Genomic DNA, 19,670 nt, shown 5'->3' on the forward strand with positions numbered 1-19,670 from the left:
AACACGCTCTACATGGGGCTGCCCTTGAAGAGCATCCGGAAGCTTCAGTTGGTGCAAAATGCAGCATGCGACATATATCATCTCTCCTGTGGGAGCAGCATTGGCTGCCGATTTGCTCCCAGGTGCAATTCAAGGTGCTGGTTGTCACCGTTAAAGCCCTTCATGGCTTGGGACCAGGTTATCTGAGGGACCGTCACTTGCCATCTCTTAATCTACCTCACCCATTAGAGCGGGGAGGCAGGGAATGCTGTGGGTCCCATCCCTGAGGGAAATACACCTGGCGGGACCCAGAAGAAGGGCCTTCTCCGTGGTAGCTCCCTCTCTCTGAAACATTATTCTCCCAAAGATTAGAAAGGTCCCCACTCTAGTACTCTTCCGGAAGGCGTTGAAGACCTTGTTCTGCCAGCGGGCCTGGGGAACCCAGAACAGAATGGAGCCCATTAAATGGCTCGTGTGATTGGCTGTCACTGAGAGGGTCGGAGTGATTTTATTGGATTAATTTATTTGAACTATTACGGGTATTATTGTTTTTTAAATGTGTTTTTTTATATGCTGTAAGCAGCCTTGAGTTGCCATGGGCGAATAGGCGGCAATATAAATCAAATAAATAAATAAATAAATTGCTAAGAAAAGGGAAGGGGAGGTCAGCTCAACAGGGAGGATCCCAGCATGTCTTTGATTCTGAAGGGTGGGAGTAGAGGCTTTGGGGGGCCCTCCAGGGTTCATATAGGGGGTGTTCCTGAAGAAACTAAATCTTCCTCTCTCCTTCACTTCTTTTATCTTCATCTTGCAGGTGCCACCAGGAAAACCTTTGGAGGAAGTTCTGCTTGCAGAATCCAGTCGGGGTCAGTCACCGGAACCAGAGGTTTCGTCTTCCGAGTTTTTGGACTTGTGCTGGAGCCCATCCTCCTGCCCATCTTCCAACCTTTTGGCCAAAGGTCAGCTTGTTCGAGTTTCCTTGGATGGAAAGCCCTGGAAGTGAGCAGCCCCTGGAGACTATGCAGAGGGGGGAACGCTTTGGCCAAAAGTCCCATAAGAGGAATCAGGGGAAACTCTCTAGATGCTCCAACTGCGGGAAATCCTTTGCTCACCGGTCCCTCCTTTTGATCCACCGGAAGCTGCATACGGGGAATGGATCCCACCTGTGTTTTCTTTGTGGGAAATCCTTTCCTGGAACATGGAGCTTTGCCAAACATCTCCGGAGCCACCCTGGACTGAAGCCTTACAAATGCGGAGAGTGCGGGGAACGTTTTGCTAAAGGCTCAGACCTTGGAGCCCATCAGCGAATCCACCAAGGAAAGAGATCTCGGGAATCCTGGAAGCGCTGGGGAAGATTTCCTGAGAGACGGCGTCTTTCTAGGCCTCAGAACAGCCCAACTGAAGAGAAGCCCTGCAAGTGTGTGCAATGTGGGCTGTGCTTTCCTCAAAACTCAGAGCTGCTTAAACATCAGCAAATCCACACCGGAGGGAAACCCTATCAATGTCTGGAGTGTGGGAAATCTTTCCGTAATAAACAATTGTTTAGAAAACATGAGAAAAGTCACGCAGGGCAGAGACCTTATAAATGCTTCGTGTGTGGAAAATGTTTCACTTGGAGCTCATCTCTTTGGAAACACAATAAAACACACATAAAGGAGGAAAGCAAAATGTGCCTAGAATGTGGGAAAACTTTTTCCAGCAAATCATGCTTGTTGCAACATCAGAGAATTCACACTGGGGAAAAACCCTATCAGTGCCCAGAATGTGGGAGATGTTTTAGTCAGAAGTCAAACCTAATTCTACATCAGAGACGTCACACTGGGGAGAGACCCTATCAATGCTCAGAATGTGAGAAAAGTTTTGTGGTTTCTTCTGACCTTCGGAGCCACCAAAGGACGCACAGGGGAGAAAAACTGTATAAATGTAAGGATTGTGATAAAGGTTTTTTTAAAATGTCAAATCTTTCTCAACATCAGATTATCCATTCAGGGTTGAAGCCCTATATGTGCATTGAATGTGGAAGATTTTTCCGTACAATACAAAACCTCAGAAGTCATCAGAATGTTCACAGAGGGGAAAAAAGGTTCAAATGTTTAGAATGTGGGAAAGCATTTGCAAAGTCATCATCCCTTAGGGATCACTTCCAAATCCATACGGGTCAGAAACGCCACAAATGCTCAGTGTGTGAGAAATCTTATCTCCGGAAAGATTCACTTATGTTGCATCAGAGAACCCACTTAGAGAAGCAATATAAATGTCCTGAGTGTGAGAAAACTTTTCATTGCAAATCTTATCTTAGAAAACATGAGAAGATTCACAAAAGAGAGAAGCTTTACAATCATGTGCAGAACAATGAAAAGTGCCCAGAATGTAGGACTTGTTTTGCCACAAAGTCACAACTAATTCAACATCAGAGATTTCACACAGGAGAAAGACCCCATCAGTGCCCAGAATGTGGTAGAAGTTTTGGCTACAAGTCACACCTGATTCGACATCAGAGAATTCACACTGGAGAGACACCCTATCAATGCCCACAATGTGAGAAACGATTTGTAGAGTCTGCTGGACTTCGGAGGCATCAGAAGAAGCACACAGGAGAGTTGCCCTATAAATGTGGGGAGTGTGGGGAAAGTTTTCTCACAGAAACACTGCTTCAGGTTCATCAGAGAATCCACTTAGAGAAGAAATATAAATGTCCAGAGTGTGAGAAAACTTTTCATTGCAAATATTATCTTAGAAAACATGAGATGCTTCACAAAGGAGAGAAGCCGTACAAGCGTGTGCAGAAAAATGGAAAGTGCCCAGAATGCGGGAGATGTTTTGGCACAAAGTTACAACTAATTCAACATCAGAGAATTCACACTGGGGAAAAACCCTATCAGTGCCCAGAATGTGGGAGATTTTTTGGCTCCAAGTCAAACCTAATGCAACATCAGAGACGTCACACCGGAGAAAGACCCTATGAGTGCCCAGAATGTGGGAGATCTTTCGGCTACAAGTCACACCTGATTCGACATCAGAGAATTCACACTGGAGACACACCCTATCAATGCCCACAATGTGAGAAACGGTTTGTGGAGTCTGCTGGACTTCGGAGACATCAGAAGAAGCACACAGGAGAGTTGCCCTATAAATGTGGGAAGTGAGGGAAAAGTTTTCTCAAAGCAACACTGCTTCAGGTTCATCAGAGAATCCACTTAGAGAAGCAATATAAATGTCCAGAGAGAGGGGAGGTGTGGACAGCGTTGTGGCGGAACGAGAGACTCTTTGAGGGTTCTCAAAGACCCGTTGATATCTCCGCTGTCCAAGGGTCCCCAGGGACCTAAGTTATCTTGTAGGGATGACAAAAAAGAGGAGCTTGTACCGGTCAGCACAGGAAGTCTGCAAACTCCCTGGTAGGACCAGAAGAAACTCCTCAATTTGGACAGCACAGAAAGCGACCTAGAAGTCGCTCGGAAGCTGTGGCAGCTACAACAAAAGAGGATGAAGAAAGACAGCATGTGACATGGAGGTGAGAGTGATCTGATTTTTCTACCAAAAGTTTCTCTTCAAATCCACCTGAAAAATTCACAGGGTGAAAAAGACTAGCTGAAAGCGAGGAGTGAGAGTGGGTGTGTATTAGCTCTCACATCCAAAACTTGGCTGCGAGGAAAGCGAAACTGGAAACTTTTTTTACTATTTTACTATTGGGGGGGAAAAAAAGAACTGGGGAATTTTGAACCTTTTTAAAATTGATAATAAGAATTGGGACAATGAATTGAATTGAAGATGGAAATCCCATGAAGGAATTATCATAGAATGGGGATGATTGGTAAAAGAATCTTGAAACAACAAAGCTAAATAGAAGTGAAAGTGCTGTGTAATGTCAAAAGTTAACCTGCATGCCATCTAGTGGCGAAAGAAAAAAAAAGATATTTACTGTGAAGAAACTTTAATAAATGACTGACCTTGACATTTTAGCCAAATGATAACAGCTGTGAAGGAGAGACTTTGAACTTGCTTCTGAACTTTTTTCTTTCTTTCTTTTTTTTTGGCTTTGAATCTTACATAATCTTTTCTTTTTTTCTGGGATGACTAGTTTATATACTTTACTACAAATTTTTTGAAGTACTTTGTTTTGAGATTTGCTGGTGGAAAGAAAAAGCCTTTATTCTTTTTTTAAAAAGTTTTATATTTATTTCTCATAAACACATTTACATGTACAGTCATTTCCATCATTTTTCATTCATCTTTTCCTTTAACTTTCATTTTTAATGTTTACTTTTTCGGGGCTGCTCTTTTACCTTTTACCTTTACTCCAACCTTTCTTCTTCTCCTCCCCTTCTCTTCCTTCCTCTTTCTCTTTATACTTCCTTCGTTCTTTCTCTCCTTCTCTTTCCTACTTCCCCTTCTCTTCCCTCACTCCTCTCATCTTCCCCCTTCTAACCTTCTCCTCTGCTCCTCTATCCCTCCCTTTTCTTCCTCTCCTTTTCCTTTCTTCTTTCTCCTCTCCTCTCCTCGCTTCTCCTTTCCTCTCTCTCTATTCCTTCCCCTCTCTCCTGTTGTTTCCCTTTTCCCTTTCAGTTCAATCTAAAGTGGTATTCGAGCAGCCCCGATTTTCCAATTATCTTTATTCTCATTTCAATTTCTTATTCAATATCTTATTTAATTTTATTACATCATTTGCGTACATTTTTATGATATCCCACTTTTTTCCTTTTTACACCCCCCTCCCCTTTCTCCTTTTACTTGACATCATCTGGGTATCTTATTTTTCTAATTGTTTTCTCCCATCTTTCTCTATGTATTTTATCTCTATATCCTTTTTCATATTTCTTTTCTAACCAATCATAAAATTTATCCCATGTCTTGAAATACATCGGCTCCTCTTTATCTTTTATTCTCAATGTTAATCTATTCATTTCTGCACATTCAAAAAAATTTTTAGAATTTCTCCTTCCAACGGGATTTTATCTGCTTTCCAGTTTTGTGCAAATACAATTCTAGCCGCTGTTATTATATGAATAATCAAATATATATCTTCTTTACTATAATTCTCCGGTAAGATTCCCAATAAGAATATCTCTGATTTTAGCCTTTATTCTTGACTTGTCTTTTACTCAGAGGTTTTTTTTTACTGAACTTAATAGAATTGGATTTTTAAAAAATTTGGATTATGACATGAAGAGTCAGAAGAAAAGCTTCTTCTTTTTTCTTTTGGCTGCCTTTGATTGGATTCTTCTTGTTTCTTTTTTCTTTTTTAGGTTTTTTTTTTTTTTTGAACTCTTGCTATTTGGACAACTGGATTAACCTTTTTTTTTTCTTTTTTCTCTTTTTTCTCTTTTTTCTCTTTTTTCTCTTTTTTCTCTTTTTTCTTTTTTTTCCATATTTCCTTTTTAAAATTTTAAATTCCTATATGGGAGATTGGGAACTTTAAATTTTTGGAGGGAGGTGGTTGATTCGGGTTTTTCCTTTTTTTTTTTCTCTTTTAAATTTTTTACTAATCCAGCCATCCAACCACTCAGAAAAACAAATGGCGATGATATTTTTTTATGCCCAAAAAGCTTTTGATAATGTGAATTGGCAGTTCATGATAGAACAATTGCAGAGAATGAACTTTGGGGAGAGATTTATTAAACACAGTAAAAACGGTTTATGATAGCCAATCTGCTAAGATAATGATGAATGGAGAAATGATAGAGAGTGTTGGCATTATGAACGGTACTAGAGAAGGATGCTCCTATCACCGTTATTGTTTATTTTGACTTCAGAGGTGTTAAATAGAAATATCAGGCAAGATAAAGAGATAAAGGAAATGAAAATTTAAAAAGAGGAATACAAATTGCAAGCATTTGTTGATGACCTAGTATTTATTTTGGAGGAACCACAAGCTAGGGGAGTAAAATTATTAACTCAAATAGAGAACTATGGAAAAGTGTCTGGATTGAAAATAAAGAAAAAACAAAAAATTTTGGTGAAAAACTCTACAGAAAAACAAAAAAGAGAGATAGAAGAGAAATTAGACATACAAGCGGTGAGAAAAGTTAAATACTTAGAAATATATTTGACTTCTAGGTGCGCAGCAATTAAAGATCACAATTATTATAGACTTAAAGAACAAATTGAGAGAGACTTGGAGAAATGGAAGAATCTTCAATTGTCACTTATGGGAAGGATTGCAATAATATAGATGAATATATTACCAAGATTGTTATTACTAATAATAATCTTATTATTAGATAAAAATTGAAAAGACTTATTTTCAATATTTAATAAATATTGATAAAATTTGAAAATACTTAGATAATCCTTCAGGATACGAGATTACGAGGAGGATTTGGATTTCCGAACTGGGAACTATATTATCAAGCAGCAGCCTTGACATAGCTGAAAGAATGAGTCAAACTAAGAAATACAAGACTTAATATTGGGAGGTTATGATCTACAACTGAGCTGGCATGCTTTTTTATGGTATGGGAGAAATAAGATATATACGTACTTTCATAGACATTACATAAGAAATGCATTGTTCTACTCAAAATTTCTACTACCGGTAGCAACCCACCACTGGTATATGTATATGCAAATATAAACCAGATACGAAAAAGATCTTAAATTACATGTTTTTTACTTACAGAAGACTGAGCTGGATAAGATACTCACAGGAACAGAGGACAAATTAATTACAAAATGTTATAATTTTTTATTGAATATAGAATTAGAGGAAGAACAAGTAAAAAAAACACTGATAGCTTGGGCAAACAATTTTGGATATTCAATTGACTTAGATAAATGGCAACAATTATGGGAAAGAAATTACAAAATAACAATGTCCACAGCATACAAGGAAAACCAATATAAAATGTTTTACAGATGGCATATGCCCCCTGAGAAACTGGCAAAAATGTTTAAAGATAAATCAGCTAAATGTTGGAAATGCCACCAGTTACCAGGCTCATATTACCATATGTGGTGGACATGCCCTGAAGCAAAGAACTATTGGAATAAAATTATGGTTGGAGGAAATGATACAACAACGTATGGATTTAAAACCAGAGTTATTCCTATTGGGTATCTTACCAGAGAAAATTAGTAAAGATAATATATTGTTTTTAATTCGTTTTTTTAAAAAGGGTTTTTTTTAATCGATATGGGCCAAATTTGTTTAATATACATTTAAATTGTTTTAAATTTTATATTTTTATGTTTTTATTTTTGGCTGTACCCTGAGTCCTTCGGGAGAAGGGCGGTATATAAATTTAAATAATAAATAAATAAATAAATAAATAAATAAATAAATAAATATACTTGATTGTACATGTAATAACAGTGGCAAGGATTCTTCAGGCATAAAATTGGAAATCAGAGAATATACCATGGGAGGGAGAAGTAATAAAAAAAAAATTAGATTGTGCAGAAATGAATAGATTATCTATGATGGTAAAAGAAAGAGAAGACTCAAAATATTTTAAGATATGGAATCAATTTTACTATTGGTTAGAAAAGAGATATAAATAAGTTTGAAAAGAGTTTGAAAAAAATTGTAATTAGAATACTATATTAGTGAATTTTTTTGTAATGGGCTTGATGAGTATGAAGATAGAGGAGATAAGAGAAGAGAAGCAGGTTTTTGGAGATAACACCGAAATGTCACATGGAAGAAATGAATGATGTGTTAAATGTTTGTTTGCCTCAAAAATAGAAAACTTTAAAAATAAATGAATAAATAAATGTCTGGAGAGTGTGAGAAATCTTTTCATTGCAAGTATTATCTTAGAAAACATGACAAGGAAGAGAAGCTTTTTCTGCATGTGCAGAAAAATGAAAAGTGCCCATAATGTAGGAGGTGTTTTGGCAGAAAGTCAACCCTAATTCAACATCAGAGAGTTCCCACTGGAGAAAGACCCTATCAGTGCCCTGAATGTGGGAGATGTTTTGGCCAGAAGTGAACCCTAATTCGACATCAAAGACTTCACACTGGAGACAGACCTTATCAATGTCCAGAATGTGAGAAAAGATTTGTGGATTCTTCTGAACCTCGGAGTCATCAGAAGAGGCATACAGGAGAGAGGCCCTTTAAATGTGGGGAGTGTTGGAAATGGTTTTCCCAAAAAGGCAGCCTTGCATGGCATCAAAAGGTCCATACGCGAGTGAAGCCATAGAGATGCATAGAGTGTGGTAATGTTTTGCTCAAAAGCGAGACATCAGAAAAATAACATGGAAAAAGCCCTAATGATGGTAGAACAGTTTTTCATAGTTGTTCAACCCTTAAAAGTCATATAAGTGTTCATTGGAGAGGAGGGATTAGAAACTCTCAGATGGTGGGAGAGGATTTTCTTATCAATCGTCCCTTAAAAATCACACTAATCCATATAGGAAAGATGCAGCTGAAATGTTTGAAATGTGAGGTATGGTTTGGCTGGAAAAATACTCTTTCAGCATCAGTGAATTTTTACTGGAGAAAAACTTTTATCAGGGCTTAGAATGTGGCAAAGATTTTTATCTTCAGATGCACATGAAAAATCCACACACGAGAAAAACCTTACAGGTGTATAACATGAGAATACTTTTCCCTTGCCAATCGGAAGATCTTGCTTCCTGGAGTTTCTCCATTAAAATTGCCTCCTTGGAAATTTTCTTTGCCATGTTAAATTTTGTTATAATTTTTTAAAAGTTTTAATTCTAAGGCATGAATATGGAAATCTGATATGAGTGTGAAAACCTAATATCTAATGTGAAATTGTCTGGAATTGTATAAGGACTCCTGCTTTGGGCAGGGAAGGTAGGACTAAAAGACTACAGCTCTGTTATTCTGTGGTAGCTCCCTTCTACTTTTTTTTTTTATTATTTTTGTCAAGGACATATTAGATAACATATATAGGTATAAACATGATTTGAATACATGATATGAATACGAATAAAAGAACATTAGGACAGGGACGGAAGGCACGCTGGTGCCCTTATGAAATATCTCTGGGTTCTCTCAATTGTGTTAATGTCGGATATGCAGTGCGGGTTCCAGACAGAATTGGTCTAGCATTCGAGAATTGGTCTAGCAAATGTTTTGTATGCTCTAGTAGTTAGTAGTTCAATATTACCAGAAGTTCAAAAACTATCCACATGATGCTTAGAAAACAACCTGCACCTGAACATCAGCAAGACAAAGGCGATGGTGCTGGACTTCCGGAAGCCGAGAGAGGAACCTGCCCCACTTTACATCGAGGGGGGCTGTATGGAGAGTGTCCCCTCCTTCAAATTCCTGGGAGTCCATCTTAGCGAAGATCCCACCTGGAGAAACAACACAATCCAGGTGGCCAGGAAGGCCCAACAGAGACTCCACTTCCTCAGAGGTTTTGCGGAAGAACAAGGTGGAACCAGAACTGATGACCTCCTTTTACTGGTCTACAATAGAAAGCGTTCTCACTTCTTGCATTACGATATGGTATGGTGGCTTGACAACTGTGGATATAAAGACATTATTGAGGGGCACAAAACATCACGGGCTTCCCCTGACATCACTGGATGAAATCGCTAGGACTCGCTGCCTTAGAAAAGTGTTGAAAATCCTCCGGGACGACTCACACCCTGGTCAGCACTTCTTTCCTCTCCTACCATCGGCTGGGAGATATAGAAACATAGCCAGTCGAACAAACAGGCTGAAGAACAGCTTTTATCCCTGGGCTGTCAAGACTCCTGAATGCAACATGACATCATAAGTATGTAGTATGATAGACTTGCAGGGCTGGTGCAACATTTTCATATTGGTGCAATATATTATGTAATGTATTCACATATATGTATAGAGGATTGTATGTTCTTAGTATGATTTATTGGGATAGGGATTTTCTTTTTCTTTTTTCACTGTGAGTTATTGATCTGTATTAATCTTGGGGGGGGGGAAATGAACTAAGGGAGGCTCAGCCAATCTCATTGTACACGTATTATCCTAATAATAAAGGTTGAATTGCAATGAAATGAATTGAAATGAATGGGATGGTGTTTCGAAGTGCACAAAAGGAGAAAATTGCAGACTGTCCCGCATCAAAGTTCCCCCAAACGTCGGGGGAAATGGGGATCCCCGATCGCCTCTTCCCAATCCTGGGAGGGAGGGAGGGAGGGAAAGGCTCCCGGCCTCTCTGGACTCCGCCTGGCTGGGAAAGAGGCGGCTCGCCCAGCGACCTCCGAGGGGGAAGCGGCGCTTCCCGGACCCCGAAACAGTAGCCGATCACTGGGGAGGAGAGGAAAGAGGGGCTAGAGCGTCTCCCCCACTCTCAGGAAAGAAACAGGGCCGGAAAAGGCGGGGAGAAGCCTCCGTGGAGCCTCTCTAGGAATCTCCTGTCGTTCTTCCTACCCTCTCTGTGGTTTCCCCACTTGCGGCGTTTTGGGCGAATTCTTGGCTGTCCGGCAAGGCTGCTCCTCGGCCCCGCTCCGGGCAGGTGGGGCTCCCGCTCTCCCTGGGGCTGCCCGGAGGAAGGTCGCCCCGCTGAGTGCCCGCTGAGCCAGGGGTGCCAGGAGGGTCCCGGGTGGATGCGGGGCTGGACGGGGAGCCTCTGGGCAAAGGGGGGGGGGAGAGGAAGCCCCGCCCCACGGAGGGCAAAGGGCGGGGCTTCTCTTTCCAGGGTCTCAGGGGGGATTATGGGGTCAGTGCAGGAAATAGCCGCCTCCTCCCTTCAATCGGGGGTGGAGGGTTTTCTTTATTGGGGGGAAAAGGGTTAAATTGCTTGAATTGAGCTCATTTCCTCCCAACTCAGAAAAGATCCACTTTCTTTCCCTGTCACCTAAATGGAGAAGAATTGATGTTCTTTGCTTTTATGTTAGTATTTCAATTCTTTACTTTTCTTTCTACAAAGCTGAGTAGGGAAAAAAATCCATTATTTGCCTAGTTTTGCTCTGAAGGAGGCTGTGATGTGGCAGCCCCTCGTTGGTGGGTTTTATCCATCAGAATAGGGCGGGGAAGGGACCTTGGAGGTCTTCTAGTCCAGCCCTCTGCTCAAGCAGGAGACCCTCTGCCATTTCCTTTCTTTGCCTAAAAGGCTCCAGTGTTGGAGCAGCCCCAACTTCTGCAGACTAGTTGCTGCACTCATTAACTGTCCTCTCTGTGAGGAAGTTTCTCCTGAATTCCAGGTTGCTTCTCGCCTTGATTAGTTTCCCTCCATTGTTTCTTGTCCTGCCTTCTGGGGCTTTGGAGAATAGGTTGACCTCCCCTTCTTTGTGGCAGCCCCTCAAATACTGGAATAGCTATCATGCCACCCCCAATCCTTCTTTGCTCTAGACCAGGGGTCTGCAACCTTAAACACTCCAAGAGCCACTTGGGCCCATTTCCCACAGAAAGCAAAACACCCGGAGCCACAAAACCTGGGTGGGCGTGGCCAAATCAACATCACTCACTTCCACCCAGTCACATGACACCCCCCTAGCCACGTCTACCCAGGTTTTGTGGCCCCAGGTATTTTCTTTTAGACAGGTCTCTCTCTCCCTCCCCCCATCTCTCATCTTTCTCCCTCTCTTTCTCTCTCTCTCTCCCTCCCTCTCTCTTTCTTCCTCCATCTCATCTTCCTCCCTCTCTTTCTCCCTCCCTGTCTCTCATCTCTCTCCCTCCCTGTCTTTTTCCCTCCCTCTCATCTTTCTCCCTCTCTTTCTCCCTCTCTCTTTCTTCCTTCCCTTCTCATCTTTCTCCCTCTCGCTTTCTCTCTCCCTGTCTCTCATCTCTCTCTCTCCCTCCCTCTCTCATCTCTTTCTCCCTCCCTCTCTCATCTTCCTCCCTCTCTTTCTCCCTCCCTCATATTTCTCCCTCTCTCTTTCTCTCATCTTTCTCCCTCTTTCTCATCACATTCTCCCTCTCTTTCTCCCTCTCTCCCTCTCTCTCATTTCTCCCTCTCCCTCTCATCTTTCTCCCTCTCTCTCTCATCTTTCTCCCTCTCTTTCTCCCTCCATCTCTCATCTTTCTCCCTCCCTCTCTCATCTCCCTCCCTCTCTTTCTCATCTCCCTCCCTCCCATCTCTTTTTTTCCCCCTCTCTTTCTCATCTACCTCTCTCTCCCCCCCCCCCATGTGTGTGTGTGCGCGTACATGCGGGGTTCCCTCTTGAACCATTTCCAAAAACAGGCGAGGGTTGGTTTTTTTTTATTTCTGATGTTGTTCTTTCTTCTTCTTTGGGTGCTTTTTAATTTTAAATCAAGAGTCATTTCACGTTCCCAAATAAATGAAGCTCTTTTGTCCCCCGGATGTGGCTCCCTGTCGCCTGGCTGCCCCCCTCGCCCTTCCCTCCTCCTCGCCTGCCCTGAGAAGAGAAGAGCGGTAGAGGCGGATGGAGACTCACTTCGTATTCCAGAGTGGAAGCCAAGCACCCCTCTTCTTGCCTCTTTTCCCGCCCCTTGTTGAGAGACACGTGACTTTGCTCTGCGTCGAGACACCGGCTGGGCCGCCCCAGCCGATGCTGCATGCTTTAATGGGCTCCAGGAGGAGGAGGAGGGGACGCCGTCTCCCCCATTGTGCAGCGCGCTAAGTTTAATGGCAAGAGCACCAAGCAGCCATGGATGCAGCGAGAGGAATATGGGGAGACGCGCCCCAGCTGGTGTCTCAGGGTGGAAAAGGCAGCAACAGGGACTCTTGTCAGCCATCCCTCTCATCATGCTAAGAAAAGGGAAGGGGAAGTCAGTTCAACAGGGAGGATCCAACCATGGCTTTGATCCTGAAGGAGGGAATAGAGGCTTTGGGGGGCCATCCAGGATTCATATAGGGGGTCTTCCAGCTATTCTTTGGGCTGTTTGGAGAGCTGAAGAAAATAAATATTTCTCTCTCCTTCACTTCTTTTATCTTCATCCTGCAGGAAAACCTTTGGAGGAAGTTCTGCTTGCAGGATCCAATCTGGGTCAGTCACCGGGACCAGAGGTTTCATCTTCTGAGCTTTCGTACTCGTGCTGGAGCCCATCCTCCTGCCCATCTTCCAACCTTTTTGGCCAAACTTCTACTTGTTCGAGTTTCCTTGGATGGAAAGCCCTGGAAGTGAGCAGCCCCTGGAAACTATGCAGAGGGGGGAACTCTTTGGCCAAAGGTCCCCTCAGAGGAATCTAGAGAGACACTCCAAATGTTCTGAATGCGGGAAATCCTTTGCTTACTGGTCCCTCCTTTTGATCCACCGGATGCTGCATAAGGGGAATGGATCCCACCTGTGTTTTCTATGTGGAAACTCCTTTCCTGGAACATGGAGCTTTGCCAAACATCTCCGGAGCCACCCTGGACTGAAGCCTTACAAATGCGGAGAGTGTGGGGAACGTTTTGCTAAAGGCTCGGACCTTGGAGCCCATCAGCGAATCCACCAGGGAGAGAGATCTCAGAAATCCAGGAAGAGCTGGGGAAGATTTCCTGAGAGACGGCGTCTTTCTAGGCCTCAGAACAGCCAGGCTGAAGAGAAGCCCTGCAAGTGTGTGCAATGTGGGCTGTGCTTTCTTCAAAACTCAGAGCTGCTTAAACATCAGCAAATCCACACCAGAGGGAAACCCTATCAATGTCTGGAGTGTGGGAAATCTTTCCATTATAAACAATTATTTAGAAAACATGAGAAAATTCACACAAGGCAGAGATCTTATAAATGCTTTGTGTGTGGAAAATGTTTCACTCGGAGTTCATCTCTTTGGAAACATAATAAAACACACATAAAGGAGAAAAGAAAAATGTGCCTAGAATGTGGGAAAACTTTTTCCAGCAAATCATGCCTGCTGAAACATCAGAGAATTCACACTGGGGAAAAACCCTATCAGTGCCCAGAATGTGGGAGATGTTTTAGCCAGAAGTCAAACCTAATTCAACATCAGAGATGTCACACTGGGGAGAGACCCTATCAATGCTCAGAATGTGAGAAAAGTTTTGTGGTTTCTTCTGACCTTCGGAGCCACCAAAGGACGCACAGGGGAGAAAACCTATATAAATGTAAGGACTGTGATAAATGTTTTTTTAAAATGTCAAATCTTTCTGAACATCAGAGTATCCATACAGGGGTGAAGCCCTATATGTGCATTGAATGTGGAAGATTTTTCCGTACAATACAAAACCTCAGAAGTCATGAGAATGTTCACAGGGGGGAAAAAAGGTTCAAATGTTTAGAATGTAGGAAAGAATTTGGTCGTTCATCAACCCTTAGAGTTCACTGCAAAACTCATACGGGTGAGAAATGCTACAAATGCTCAGTGTGTGAGAAATCTTTCACCCAGAAAGGTACACTTCGGAAGCATCAGGGAATCCACTTAGAGAAGAAATATAAATGTCCGGAGTGTGAAAAAACTTTTCATTGCAAATATTATCTTAGAAAACATGAGAGGCTTCACAAAGGAGAGAAGCCTTTCCAGTGTGTGCAGAAAAATGAAAAGTGCCCAAAATGCGGGAGATGTTTTGCCAGAAAGTCATACCTAATTCAACATCAGAGAATTCACACTGGGGAAAAACCCTATCAGTGCCCAGAATGTGGGAAATTTTTTGGCTCCAAGTCAAACCTAGGTCAACATCAGAGACGTCACACCGGAGAAAGACCCCATCAGTGCCCAGAATGTGGGAGATCTTTCGGCTACAAGTCACACCTGATTCGACATCAGAGACTTCACACTGGAGACACACCCTATCAATGCCCACAATGTGAGAAACGATTTGTGGAGTCTGCTGGACTTCGGAGACATCAGAAGAAGCACACAGGAAAGTTGCCCTATAAATGTGGGAAGTGAGGGAAAAGTTTTTTCACAGCAACACTGCTTCAGGTTCATCAGAGAATCCACTTAGAGAAGCAATATAAATGTCTGGAGAATGAGAAATCTTTTCATTGCAAATATTATCTTAGAAAACATGAGATGCTTCACACAGAAGAGAAGCGTGTGTAGAACAATCAAAAGTGCTGAGAATGTGGGAGGTGTTTTAGCTCAAAGTCAACCCTAGTTCAACATCAGAGAGTTCACACCGGAGAAAGACCCTATCAGTGCACAGAATGTGGGAGGTGTTTTGTCAGAAAGTCATACCTAATTCGACATCAGAGACGTCACACTGGAGACAGACCTTATCAGTGCCCAGAATGTGAGAAAAGATTTATGGATTCTTCTGAACTTTGGACACATCAAGAGAGGCACACAGGAGGGTGGCCCTGTAAATGTGGGGAGTGTGAGAAAAGTTTTCTCACAGTAACACTGTGTCAAACCCTGAAGCCCCAGGATCTTTGAGATACTGCTTCGAGTTCTCCGCACAGTGGAGAAGCCATACAAATGTGTGGAGTTGGGAAAGTTTTTTCCCAAAAATACAACCTTGGAAAGCCTCAAAAGGTCCATATGCGAGTGAAGCCGCATAGAGATGCACAGAGTGTGGTAATGTTTTCCTCAAAACCAAGACATCAAAAAAATCACATGGGAAAAGTCCTAATAGACCCTGATGGTAGAACAGTTTTTCATAGTTGTTTAAGCCTTAGAAGTCATATGATCGTGGGAGAGCATTTTCTTGTCAATCGTCCCTTAAAAATCACACTCTAATCCATATAGGAAAGATGCAGTTTAAATGTTTGAAATGTGAGGTATGGTTTGGCTGGAAAAATACTCTTTCAGCATCAGTGAATTTTTACTGGAGAAAAACTTCTATCAGGGCTTAGAATGTGGCAAAGATTTTTATCTTCAGATGCACATGAAAAATCCACACATGAGAAAAACCTTACAGGTGTATAACATGAGAATACTTTTCCCTTGCCAATTGGAAGATCTTGCTTCCTGGAGTTTGTCCGTTAAAATTGCTTCCTTGGAAATTTTCTTTGCCATGTTAAACGTGTTAGGGTTAGGTTTTAATTCTAAGACGTGAATATGGAAATCTGATATGAGTTTGAAAATCTAATATCTAATGTGAAATTGTCTGGAACCGTATAAGGACTCCTGCTTTGGGCAGGGAAGGTAGGACTAAAAGACTACAGCTCTTATTCTGTGGTAGCTCCCTTCTATTTTTTATTTTATTATTTTTTATTATTTATTTTTGTCAAGCATGTATTAAATAACATATATAGGTATAAACATGATTTGAATACATGATATGAATATGAATAAAAGGGAACATTAGGACAGGGACGGAAGGCACACTGGTGCGGTTATGTGCACCCCTTACAGACCTCTTAGGAATGGGGTGAGGTCAAAAGTAGACAGTCTAATGTTAAAGCTATGGGGGTTTGGGGATGAAACCACACAGTCAGGTAGTGCATTCCAGGCGTTGACCACTCTGTTGCTGAAGTCATATTTTCTGCAATTGAGTTTGGAGTGGTTTATTCTAAGTTTGTATCTATTGTGTGCTCGTGTATGGTTGTGGTTGGAGCTGAAGTAGTCATTGACAGGTAGGACATTGTAGCAGATAATTTTATGAACTACGCTTAGGTCATACCGAAGGCGGCATAGTTCAAAGTTGTCCAAGCCCAAAATTTCAAGTCTGATGGCATAAGGATTATGTTGCGAGCAAAGGAGTGGAGGACTCTTCTCGTGAAATACCTCTGGACACGTTCAATTGTATTAATGTCCGATATGCAGTGTGGGTTCCAGACAGATGAGCTGTATTCGAGAATTGGTCTAGCAAATGTTTTGTATGCTCTGGTTAGTAGTGTAATATTACCGGACAAACAGCTACGCAAGATTAGATTAACAACTCTTTAATGCCTTTCCGGCGATGTTGTTACAGTGGGCTTTGGCACTTAGATCATTAGAGATGAGTACTCCAAGGTCCTCGACAAAGTGAGGCTCGTCTACAAGGTCATGTCCACTCAGTTTGTATTTTGTGTTCTGATTCTTTTTGCCAATGTGTAAGACATTTGTTGGTTGAGATTTGAAGTTGCCAATTGTTTGACCATTCTGACATAAAGTCAAGGTCTTTTTGAAGGATCGCAACATTGTCGGTGGTGTTAAATAGTTTTACATTATCAGCGAAGAGAACGCAGTTGTTTATAATATGATCACAAAGATCATCTATGTAAAGTATAAAGATTGTTGGTCCTAGAATGCTGCCTTGGGGAACACCGCTATTAACAGGTGCAGGATTTGATAGGGCGCTCCCTATTTTGACCACTTGTCTGTTTGACAGGAACACAGCTATCCAATTATCTGGGGTCCAGAAATGCCCTAGGATTTTAGTTTTAGAAGTAGTTTGTTGTGTACCACTGAATCAAAGGCTTTACAGAAGTCTATGTAAATTGTGTCTGTTGCTTTGCCCTGATCGAGTTGTGTAGTCCATATGTTTTTGCAGTGTCGAAGTGTGGATTACAGGATTTTTTTTCTGAAACCATATTGTTTATTGGAGAGTAGGTTGTTTGTTTCTAGCCCTATGATTCTAAGAATTTAAAAAGAAAAAGGGAAAGGTTTCTGCTAAGGTTTCTGCTGAAACCTTGTGGTAAGTTTAAAAGATCTTTTGGAAGAAATCAAAATAATAATGGAATTTTTAGTGCATTGGCTGGTTTTCAATTCAATAACTAATAAACAAAGAAATTGACCAAAATAGGAAAACGGAAGACAAAATAGAATTGATGGGGAAAAGTGATTTAAAAGAAATAATACAAAAATAAAACATTTGGGTATTGTTACAAAGAATACAAATTTTCTGTTAAAATAATTGTGATAAGGCATGGAATTATATCGAAAAGGATGTGTTCAGATGGGGAAAAAAATACAATTGTCATTGATTATAGAAGTTCTATGATTAAAAGAAACTATATTAGTAGACTGATTTTTCTGTTTTAAACAATACCTATTCGGACAATGGGTGCGCCACATAACGAGTGACAGGAAGATATATCTACGTTTCTTTGGCAGGAGTCTCTTGGACTGCAAGGCAATCAAACTGGTCAGTCCTAGAGGAGATCAACCCTGACTGCTCTTTAGAAGGCGAGATCCTGAAGATGAAACTCAAATACTTTGGCCACCTAATGAGAAGGAAGGTCTCACTGGAGAAGAGCCTAATGCTGGGAAAGATTGAGGGCAAAAGAAGAATGGGGCGACAGAGAACGAGGTGGCTGGATGGAGTCACTGAAGCAGTCGGCATGAGCTTAAATGGACTCCAGAGGATGGTAGAGGACAGGAAGGCCTGGAGGAACGTTGTCCATGGGGTCGCAATGGGTGGGACAAAACATCGCAACTAACAACAAATATGGCAGGAGAAAAACCAAGAGTTTAATTTAAAACTGTTCAAGATCAAAGAGAAAGAGGATAATTATGATTGCCTAATTACATTAAAAATTGTACTTTACAGCCTGTTTGCTGCTTTGGATGAAAGAGTGGGTGTTGCTGAGAAATAAGACAATTTTAAAATGGGAAGCAAGCATTTTTCAAAGTTCTATTTACTAGAATAGGTAAATTGGCACATCTGGGTAAACCCCGTATCTGAGACTTCCGGGTTTTCCCTCAGTAAATCAAAACCCTGAAAACCATCCCCACACTCCTCAGTCGATCACATGCTCCAATCACCATCTGTCCCATCTCAAGACATCACTCTGACCACTCCTCCAGATGTAGAATAGAAGAATAGAATAATAAGAATAGGATAGGATAGGATAGGATAGGATAGGATAGGATAGGATAGGATACTTCATCAAGAATCATAAGGTACAACACTTAATGATAGTCATAGGGTACAAATAAGCAATCAGCAAACAATATCAATATAAATCGTAGGGATACAAGCAACATTGCAGTCATACATTCATAAGTGGAAGGAGATGGGTGGTGGGAACGATGAGAAGATTAATAGTAGTAGGATGGGCCTGACCTTGACTGGCAGGAAGAATGCTATTATGTCTAAAAACAACCCCTCTACTAAATCCCCCCTCCTACTTTCTCAAGCATGAGGTGGCGGCAGCATGGAAGCTTCCGGCTTAATATGGCTTCCAAAGCTGACATATGCTTTTTTATGGTTCAGCTTCGACGATGCAAACATAGGAAGGGCCCAAAAACGAATTTGTGGGTCTTGGCACAAGAAGCGTTTGATGGAAAAGAAAAAGTAGACCACAATAAATGGATACAGTGTAATATCCTGATGTCTTACACTTTTTGTCTCATTTCTTTGAACCGCTTTTCCCCAACAATTTGTCAATACAGGTAGTCGACTCAAAAAACAGTTCATTTAGTGACCGTTCGAAGTTACAATGGCACTGAAAAAAGTGACTTATGACCATTTCTCAGCATCCCCATGGTGACGTGATCAAAATTCAGATGCTTGACTACTGACTCACAGTTCTGACGGTTGCAGTGTTCCAGAGTCAACTGATCTCCTTTTGCGACCTTTTCACAAGCAAAGTCAAGGGAGAAGCCAGATTCATTTAAAAACCATGTGTCCAGCTATACAACTGCAGTGATTCACTTAACAACTGTGGGAAGAAAGTTCGTAAAATGGAGAAAATTCACTTAAGTGTTTCACTTAACAGACATTTTGGGCTCAATGGTGGTTGTAAGTAGAGGACTACATATAGATGATAAATTGAGAGTTCTTAAAACAGGAACATGGAGAATACAAGGTGAAGTCAAAAGAATGTGGAGATGTTTTGTTGAAAAGCCACACCTAATTCGACATCAGAGACTTTACACTGGAGACAGACCCTATCAATGCCCAGAATGTGAGAAAAGATTTGTGGAGTCTGCTCAACTTCGGAGACCCCTGAAGGGACACACAGGAGAGAGGCCCTATAAATGTGAGGAGCATGGGAAATGTTTTATCATGGCAACATAG

General features: G+C 41.5%; 1 protein-coding gene and 1 pseudogene across 1 annotated transcript in view; both read left to right on the forward strand.

Annotated features, from left to right (window-relative positions):
* LOC139311826 (zinc finger protein 721-like) overlaps window positions 1–3,222 on the forward strand; it is a 144,370-nt gene extending 141,148 nt beyond the window's left edge. The window contains exons 9-11 of the mRNA XM_070936348.1: window positions 1,657–1,894; window positions 2,414–2,472; window positions 2,827–3,222. Of these exons, the coding sequence (XP_070792449.1) occupies window positions 1,657–1,894; window positions 2,414–2,472; window positions 2,827–3,125 (596 nt within the window). The 3' untranslated portion in view covers window positions 3,126–3,222. The remainder of the gene's footprint in view (window positions 1–1,656; window positions 1,895–2,413; window positions 2,473–2,826) is intronic.
* A 9,709-nt stretch (window positions 3,223–12,931) lies between these two features.
* Window positions 12,932–19,670, forward strand: LOC139309997 (zinc finger protein 850-like; annotated as a pseudogene).

This window comes from Pituophis catenifer, unplaced genomic scaffold (assembly GCF_029215685.1).
Source record: "Pituophis catenifer annectens isolate HBS135680 unplaced genomic scaffold, rPitCat1.0.hap2 SCAF_2, whole genome shotgun sequence".
NCBI classification, from domain to species: domain Eukaryota; kingdom Metazoa; phylum Chordata; class Lepidosauria; order Squamata; family Colubridae; genus Pituophis; species Pituophis catenifer.